Here is a 9,376-nt window from a genome sequence, read left to right as displayed (position 1 = left end):
TTGACGCAGCAAGGAGCGTGCAGTCCCTTTGGTGGAGGAAGGCCAGATTCGCAGGAGCCGCCAGGCGCATGAAAGGGAAGGAGCACAGAGGGGCGGCTCCCCAGCGCGCTCCTTGACCTACTTAGAGCCGATTTGTTCCATGGGCCAGAGGAACCTGGGGCCGGGGGCTCCTGCGAAGCCGAAACAAAGGGGGCTGTGGTCACGGCCATGGCTGCTCGCACACGGGGGCCAATTAAAGCCACAATATTCTCACCCTCAAGCCCTGGCCATCTGCCCGAGATGGTGCCCAGCCAGCAGCCCGTGGCCATCCTCCTCGCCAACCTCCCTCCCCACGTGGCCCCGCTGGGGCAGTAGGTACATGCGGGTGGCCGGGCCTCACCTGCTCCCACAGGTCAGCAGCCTTGAGGCTGGAGGAGGATGCACTTCAAGCCAGCCGATGCCCGTGACTGCACTGGAGTGACACCAGGGACAGGAGGCAGGGGTGGTGTGGATGCCAGGCACCAGGCAGGTGCCCCCCGCAGTGCAGCAGACACGGGAATGGGCGACTCCAGACATTGCTGGGGGACGGCTGCTTTTCTGTCCAGGAAAACCTTTCCCTGGGCCTTTTGGCTGCACACAGGCGAACCTAGAATCTGGTCCAGAGGGAAAGGAGGCCGAGCCGGCCGTGTCGGGAAGCAGAGGGGTCTTCCCTGGGCACCAGGGGGCTATGAGAGAGACGGATATGAGGCTTCCTCTGGGAAGGGGCTGCTGATCGGAGGGGGTGGGACCCCAGTGAGACGGACGGGGGCTCAGGCAGCGATGCCTCCCAGACAGTGGTCAATGGCTTCCTGGCGTCCCCCTTGCCACCCACAAGCCTTCCGCCAACCTCGGAAGTTACAAACAGAAACACTGGCGCTGGACCGTCCCGACGCTGCCACAGAGTAGCTGTGTGACCTAGATTCACCTCCCCGAGCCTCAGTTTCCACCTCCGTAAAAATGGGTACAAGAGTGGTATGTCTGGAAGGACAGCTGGAAGGATGAGGACCTAGGATGGTGCCCAACACACAGTAAGGACTCACATAGGGAATCCAGAGAAGACAAACTCAGAGACACAGAGAGTAGAGAGGTGGTGGCCCGGGCCTGGGGGGTGGGGAGAGGTTGGTCAAAGGCACAAACTTCCTGTTACGAGATGCATGAATTTGGGACCTAATGTACGGCATGGTGATTATAGCGAACAACACCGTGTCATATGCTGAATGTTGCTAAGGGAGTAGATCTTCAATGTTCTCACCATAAAAAGAGATGGGAGCTCTGGGAGGGGATGGAGGGGTCGCTGGGACTGTGGTGGGATGCAGTGACTCATACCAGCCCTCAGGAAGCCTAGGAGCCCGGCTCCTCCAGCAGGCGGGGCTGGAGAGGGACAAGCTGGGAGGGAGCGGGGGTTTGGATGGCTGGGGTACGGTGTCGGCACTCAGGGAGAGAAAACAGCAAACAGGGAAGACGGGGCAATTCAGGAGAGAGTCCGTGCTCCGTGGGGCGAGGACCTCGGAGCCAAAGCAAAGTCTTCAAAGACGGGCTGGGGAGAGGGGGTCTCCGGGTGCCTTGGCCGGGTCTCTGGAGCACTAGGGAGTCATTGAAGGCTTTGAGCAAGGGTGACACGCTGGAGGCTGGCAGACGCCTTTAAAGGGGCCAACCCAGAGCTCCCTCCCAGGAGCGCCGGCCCACCTCAGAGAACCAGCCCACGGAGAGGAGGGAAGGGAGGAGGGCGGAGGCTCTGATGCATGCTGATACTGTGTCCCAAGTTCTGGGGACCCTGGAGGGACTGAGCAAACCCGGCTGGCTCTGGCTGCCGCCTCCTCCAGCCGCCTGCCTGGATTCAGCCTGGATTCCACAGCCCTGCTGGCCCTGCCCCCTGGGAATTTGCTGAGTCAGCGACAGTAAGCACTGCTGCCTCCACTTTTTCCTGTCTGGCCGGGGCCCACAGGCAGCAGCTGTCACCGCAGGACATCGGGCGCTGGGAGGAATCACAAAAAACCCACAGCACAATTCCGCCGGAAAGCCCACAGTGCATCACCAGGTCCAAAACACAACCATATATATGTCTTTGTGGGTATTTTTCTTCTGTGTGTGTGAGGAAGATTGGCCCTGAGCTAACATCTGTTGCCAATCTTCCTCTATTTTATGTAGGACGCCACCACCACGTGACTTGATGAGCAGTGTGTAGGTCTGTGCCCAGGATCTGAACCTGCAAACCCCAGGATGCCAAAGTGGAGCGCGCGAACTTAACCACTACACCACCGGGCTGGCCCCTTGTTTTGTTTTTTTAATAAAGTTTGTTTGGGTCAGAGAGCCACACACAAGGGGGCGGAGCTGAGACTCGAGGGTGAGTGGCTCGCCCATGGCCCTCGGTGATGACAAGGGGACGGCGAACTCAGAGGATTCAGTGCGCACCTCACCTGTGCGTCTCATCGTCCTGCAGGCCGTTAGTGGTCAGCTTGAGATCCCATCCTTGTACCCAAAAACCGTTAACAAGTGATTAAAGAAGACAGTTGAGGTGATGTAAACAAACTTTAATACTTCATGAAGGAGACAGCCTCCACCGGGAGAATTACAAAACGGGGCAGAGGCTGGAAGCTTCTGTAGGATAAAGACTCAAGAACAAGGAGGAGAAAAACAGAAAGGAGCTGTTGGCTGGGGCCACACAGTCACCCTTGATTCGGGGGAGAAGGAACAAGGAAATAAGTAGAGAGCCTGGAGCTGGCTTGGCGTTTGGGGATTGGCTGGCTGGACAGACCGCATTTCTGGTCACACAGAGTGCTGACAGGAACACTATTGTATAAGTTTCGCTTTGCCAACATGGCGGAGTGGTCCCATCTTGGGCCTAGAAAGTCATTTCAATAGGCCCCTAAAATTAAGGGGTTGGGTTAAAGTCTAGCATTCCGAGAAGAGGTCCTGGAAGATGCGAGTTGTCCCAAAGACAGGGAAGACAGAGAAAGAAGAGGACCAAGGACTGAGCCCCGTGTGCCTCGGCAGTAAGAGGGCAGAGAAGGAACCAGCAAAAGGGACTGAGAAGCGGCTGGTGCCGGGTGGGCCCTGGAGTCCCAGGGGAGAAAGTCTTATGGAAGGAGAAGGGCAAGAGGCTGTGACAGCCCAAGTAGGATGAGGACGGAAAAAAGCCACTGGACTCAGCAGCGGGGACGTCACTGGTGGCGATGGAGTGACAGGGCAAAAAACTCGATGGGAATGAACCCAGAAAAGAATGAGAAGAGAGACATTGGAACTGAGTGTCGATAGGGCTTTTGTGGAATTGTACTGTAAACAGAAGCAGGAAAGGGCAGCTGGAGAGAGCAGAGGGGTTGAAAGAGAGGGGTCTTTTTTGAGGATCGAAGAAAAAAACCCAGCCAGTTTGTGTATTGATGGGACGTATGCAGTAGGGAGGGGAAGACAGATGCCAAAGACAGAGGGGAGACCTGAGCAGGTGGAGGGATGGGCTGCAGGGCACACAGTGAAGGGTTCGCCGTGACGAGAGGGACTATGTACGGCATCTACAGTGGCAAGAAGGAAGGCAGAATGTGGGCACCAAGGCAGGTGGGCTGGTGAGAGAATTAGACTGTTGGCTTCCGATGGCTTCTATTTTCTTAGCGAAATAAGGAGACAGGACATCTATTGAGAGGGGATACAGAAGGAGGGGGGAGTTTGAAGAGAGGAGATGGTATAAGATAGCTCCTAGTTTGTATGCTCAAAGATAAGGCTAACAGAAATAAAATGTACCATTGATGAAACAAGACAGAAGAAAAATAGAGCAAGAAAATGCAATGGATTCCATAGAAAATAGGAACCAGGAAACATGGATTTAAAGGGAAATTATGGTATAAAAGAAAATATATCATAAGTCCAAACATGACACTAATCCCAATAAACGTGAACAGGTTAGAATCACTGGGTAAAAGTCAGAGGCTTTTTGCTTGGATTTCACAAAAAGACGTGTTAAGCTTAGTTTGTAGCCTGGGCTGATGAAGTTGAACGTACCCGTGACCCAGAGTCTAGAAGTATGACACCAAGCTGCTGACAGCGGTGATCACAGGCTGGTTTAGGAGTTCCGGAGAGATTTTTGTTTTCTTTACACCTTTCAATATTTTCTGAATTTTTTGGAAGGTGTGTACATTCATTTTATAATCAGAAAAAAAAAATAGAAGCTATTTTTAAAACCAACTGAAGCAAATCTTCATGGAACCTTCCTTTGCTGTCCAAATGAGCAATGGGTTCCAAAGATGCTCTAAAGAAGGGTCCCTGCCCTCCAGGAATTGGCTGGAAAGGAGACCAGCTAGACAGTAGCAGAAGGGTGCAGGGTAGTATGAAGGCAGGGTTCCACCGCTGCCTTTGAGCCCCTGGTAGAGGCAGGAATAAGCAAGGAGAGCCTCCTGGAGGAGGAGGTGCTTGCAGTGCAAGCAGGATGCAGCCCAAGGGTGAGCATTCCAGGCTGGGGGAGCCAGCACAGGGTGCATGCAGGAAGTGGTGGGTGAGTCGGGGCACAGAGGCCAGGGAGGTGAAGAGGTTGTCCTCGGTGAGCTATGTGGATAGGCAGCGGGAAGGACAAAAAGAAGCAGGTGGGAGGGCAGTTATTCCTAAAATGGGCAGCGTTGTGCCCAAAGCACGTGAGTACAAATGGCCGGGTTGCCATCATTGCTCCATTGCCCACCGTCTACCTGCCACATGTTACACATAAACGCACACACATACGCACACACTCCTGCACACACGTTCATCCAGTGTGGTCTTTTCTGCTGCTTGGTGGTCTCTGGCCCTTCAGCCTGGAGAATTAACTGTCACAATCAAGGGGGGCTCTCTTGGCCCTGGTTCAATCTTTCTTGACCCCTCCCTACCCAGCATGCACTGCTTCCCCCCCGGCCCCAGCCCGGCCATGGGAGGCATCGGCCAGCTGCTGAGAGGCAGCTCCCCGGCTTTTAAACAGATTCGACAGGAGAGATTTGCAGTTGGGTGACAGGTTGAAGGGGCAGGAGCCGAGGAGGTGCAGGGAAGGGATGGCTGCGGAGAGGGAGTGGGGAGAAGCAACAAGTAGGGCTTGGCCACTGGTGGGAAGGGGAGGCGGGGAGCAGGAGGCATGAAATGAGACACTGAATTCAGGAGTGGATGTGGGGCGGGACAGAGATCTGGAGGTGGCTTTGGGTTCAACGAGCTTGAGGAGCCCGTGGGGTGTCTGGTGACGTTGGAAAGCCCCATCGAGGGCTCAGGAGAGGGTGACAGGGTGACAGCAGGCGAAAGGAGTGAGGGGCCGTGGGCTGGAGCTGGGAGGCGTGGGGTCCGATGGCTGCTGGTGACGCGGGCCTCACAGTGCTCGGGATGTCGCTCCAGACTCATACCAGCCCCCGAGTTACGAGGATCCCCGGGGGGTGCGTCTCCTGGGTCAGCTCACGGCGTGGGCACAGCCACCCTGCGAGCCAGGCAAGGGCACCGAGGGGTGGCAGCAGCCCCACAGAGTCCCAGGGCAGAGTCCAGATCCCCCCCATCGACAAAGATCGGGCCGCTCCTGGCCAGGCTCCCAGCCCACACAGGGCAGGAGCAGCTGCCCTCTCACATTTGAGCCGCCCTCCGAGCCGGGTTAAACTGACTGAGACAATGATTACTAACCCCTCTGCCGTTAAGTGCCACCTGGTCACAGTTTAATTCATCTGGGTGACTTCAGTCTCCGCTCTCCCCATTTCCCAAATTCAGTTTCTCCCGGAGGTCCAGGGGCAGCTGCATCTCTGGTGAGAGGCTGGTGGCTTTAGGGTCACAGCTCGAAGCCTCTGGTCCCAGTCGGAGCCACCCCGAGTGACGGCTGCCGGGTGGGTGCTGAGAGATCCCCAGCCCCGAGTCAGCGACGCCGGGGGCTGCTGCCATGCCCCAGGCTGCCCGCCTGGCACAGCAGGTGCTGCTGCGGGGGAAACGGGCCCCTCGCCTGGGTCCGTTGGCCCTGGGCCGGCCTCTGTGAAGCGGGCACCTCCACTGGGCCCCCTGGGCGGGCTCCATGGCCTTTTCTGAACTCCTGGACCGAGTGGGCGGTCTGGGCAGGTTCCAGGTTCTCCAGACGGTAGCCCTGGTGGTCCCCATCGTGTGGCTCACCACTCACAACATAGTGGAGAACTTCTCGGCCGCCGTGCCCAGCCATCGCTGCTGGGTGCCCCTCCTGGACAACAGGACTGCCCAGGCCAGTGCCCCCGGCGCCCTGGGCCCTGAGGCCCTCCTGACCGTCTCCATCCCACCGGGCCCCAACCAGGGGCCCCACCAGTGTCGCCGCTTCCGCCACCCAGAGTGGCAGTTCCTGGACCCCAACACCACAGCCACCAACTGGAGCGAGGCCACCACGGAGCCATGCGTGGACGGCTGGGTCTATGACCTCAGCACCTTCACCTCCACCATTGTGGCCGAGGTAAGGGCCTCCCCTGACACCCTCCCCAGGTCCTGGCAGCTTAGAGGCCAAAGTCACAGCTCACAGTTGGCTGGACTCAAAATAGTCCAGGCCCAGGAGGGACCCTCCTCAGGCCTCATTCTCGTGGGCTTCCTGCCCATCCTGGGCCACATGGCCCCACAGGGGTGCTGGTGGCAGGAATCAGCCTACAGACAGACATCTGCCCTGGGCTCGTGGGAGAGGGGGCAGCACCAAGAATGGGCGCCCTGGACACCCAAGTGAGCCCTGCTGCCACTGACGAGCTGTGACTCAGGCAGCTCCAGGACCCCATTTCCACCGCCTGTCACAGGGGGACTCGGAGAAGAGTCACTGTATTCCCAGAGGCCACTGCAGGAGGCACGTCAGACAAATCTGGGGAAGCGGGAGGGGCAGCCATCCCAGTCAGCGAGAAGGGGCCTCTCTGGAATGAACCAGAAGGAAGCGGCCTGGGTCTCGGGGGTGGGGAGGAGGTGCCAGCTCCCGGCGGCTGCTGCTGAGTGGGCGAGGCAGGGGAGGGCGTGAGGCTAGAGAGGGCAACAGGGAGCCATGGAGGGGCTTGGGCAGGGGTGACAGCCCTCGCTACCCCACAGGGCCCTGCCCTACGGCTCTACAGGTCACGGGGCTGGACACCCACCCCCGGCTCCCAGGAGCCTTCCCATCGCTCTCTGCCCCTCCTACCTGGCTCTCCTCTCCCACCAGTGGGACCTGGTGTGCGACTCGCAGGCCCTGAAGCCCGTGTCCCAGTCCATCTACTTGGCTGGGATCCTCGTGGGAGCTGCCGTGTGTGGGCAAGTCTCCGACAGGTGAGTACCCCCAGGCCAGGCAGGCCCCGTTTTCCCTCACTGCCCCTGTTCTCCTGCCCCCAGCCCTGACTGGCCCCGAGCTGGCCTCTCGCAGCCACGTCTGAGGAGAAAGCTCTCTGCTTGCAGTCGGAACGCCTGTGTGTGCATCTCGCTCCTGACACCCTTCGGCTGTGCTGCTGAGCAAGGCTCATACCCTCTCTGGGCCTTGGTTTCCCCGACTCTTCCTCTATGCTTGTGGAAGGTCATTGTTCTAATCAAACATTCACTGCTCATGGGCCGGCCCGGTGGCACAGCAGCTAAGTGCGCACGTTCCACTTTGGTGGCCCGGGGTTCGCTCGTTCAGATCCTGGGTGCGGACACGGCACTGCTTGGCAAGCCATGCTGTGGCAGGCGTCCCACATACAAAGTAGAGGAAGATGGGCATGGATGTGAGCTCAGGGCCAGTCTTCCTCAGCAAAAAGAGGAGGATTGGCAGCAGATGTTAGCTCAGGGCTAATCTTCCTCAAAAAAAAAAAATTTACTGCTCAAACCTGCTCAGCCACATGCCTGCCTTCAGCCACTGCTTGAGTACTCCTGAAGACAGGGAGCTCATTTCCTTTTGAGAGAGCCTTCGTGCCCACCTGGGCCATGAGGACTCTGTCTGTGCTCAGGAGCCCTCCACGGATGAGGGACGTGGGTCTGGCCCCAGGTGTCGCTTTGGCATCCACCTCTGCTCAGTGGGCAGCACGAGGTGGTTCGGGTGGTCCAGACCCCCGTGGCTGACGCCATGGCACGCCACGGACCCACACCCTCCTGTGTGTGTGTGCGCAGGCTTGGGCGCAGGCCGCTGCTGACCTGGAGCTACCTTCAGATGGCCGTGTTGGGCACCGCTGCCGCCTTCGCTCCCATGTTCCCTGTGTACTGCCTGTTCCGCTTCCTGGTGGCCTTTGCCACGGCGAGCGTCATGATGAACACTGCCACCCTCGTAGGCGCCCCCGAGCCGGGGCCGTGTGGGCGAGGCTCGTGCAGGCTCCCGGCTGACCCGCGCGCTCTCCTTGCAGTGATGGAGTGGACATCGACGCAGGCCCGAGCCTCGACAATGACTTTGAATGCCCTGGGCTTCAGCTTCGGCCAGGTCCTCGTGGCCTCCGTGGCCCACGGTGTGCGTGATAGGGTGCCGCTGCAGCTGGTGCTGTCTGCCCCCTTCTTCCTCTGCTTTGTGTACTCCTGGTGGGTGCCACCTCCATCCCCCTCCTCAGAGGAGACCCTGCCCACCCTCCACCCTGGGGGCAGAGGCTGAGGATGTGGGAGGCCAGGGGAACAGGGCGGGAGAGGAACCATGGGAGCCTGGCACAGCAGGTGGCCACAAGCCCGCCACACTCCGACCCAGGGCTCAAATGCCAGAGACGCTTCTCCTTCCCTGCTCCTCCCAGGTCCCTCCCTCTCCCTTATTCGTCCTTCTCCCTCCCCATTCCGTCCTGTCACCTCTTGGTCCTTTCTCCTCTCCTGTCGCTGCTTGCTTTGGCAGGTGTGCCTCCAGACACATTTTCTGAGCCCCTCCTCTGTGCCAGGTGTGGCAGCATAGGCCAGGCTGTAAAGTGGGATGCAAAGATACAACACAGACACACACACACAGACACAGACACACACACACACACACCTCACTCCCAGCACACACAGCCACAGTCGGCCGTACGTACTGACATTGTTACTAAAGAACTGGGACCATGACCCAGTGGTCAGAGGGAACCCCCAGTCCCCTAGACAGAACTGACAGATATGGCAAGTTAGGAAATGTCTCCACAGCCCTTAAATAAACCAGGCATGGCCCTTGCCAAGTGCCTGGCACATTGTAGGTACAGAGTAAATATTTGTTGGATGGATGTCGGGATGGATAGATGATAGGTAGATAGATAGATGAGTGGATGGGCAGGTGAATGGATAGATAGATAATAGATAGATAGATGAGTGAGTGGATGGGTGGATGGATGGATGGGTGAGTGGGTGGGTGGGTGGATGGATGGATGAATGAGTGGGTAGGTGGATGGCTAGTTAGATAGATAGATAGATAGATGGATGGATGGATGGATGGTTGGATGGATGGACAGACGGACAGATGGACGGACAGACGGATGGATGGTTAGATGGTTGGATGGATGGATGGATG

General features: G+C 58.1%; 1 protein-coding gene across 2 annotated transcripts in view; it reads left to right on the top strand.

Moving 5' to 3' along the window:
• Positions 1–5,691: 5,691 nt before the first annotated feature.
• The window catches only part of SLC22A12 (solute carrier family 22 member 12), a 10,130-nt gene continuing 6,445 nt past the window's right edge, over positions 5,692–9,376 (top strand). Inside the window, exons 1-3 of one of the 2 annotated variants that reach the window (XM_046643076.1) lie at positions 5,692–6,409; positions 7,127–7,230; positions 8,041–8,439. In XM_046643076.1, the coding sequence (XP_046499032.1) occupies positions 6,008–6,409; positions 7,127–7,230; positions 8,041–8,439 (905 nt within the window). In that variant the 5' untranslated portion in view covers positions 5,692–6,007. Of the gene's footprint in view, positions 6,410–7,017; positions 7,231–8,040; positions 8,440–9,376 lie in introns of both variants that reach the window. The other variant, XM_046643077.1, reaches the window with a different exon arrangement.

Source organism: Equus quagga, chromosome 17 (assembly GCF_021613505.1).
Source record: "Equus quagga isolate Etosha38 chromosome 17, UCLA_HA_Equagga_1.0, whole genome shotgun sequence".
Lineage (NCBI taxonomy): Eukaryota > Metazoa > Chordata > Mammalia > Perissodactyla > Equidae > Equus > Equus quagga.
Note: the sequence above shows the minus strand (reverse complement) of the source record. Positions and strands in the feature narration are given on the sequence as shown.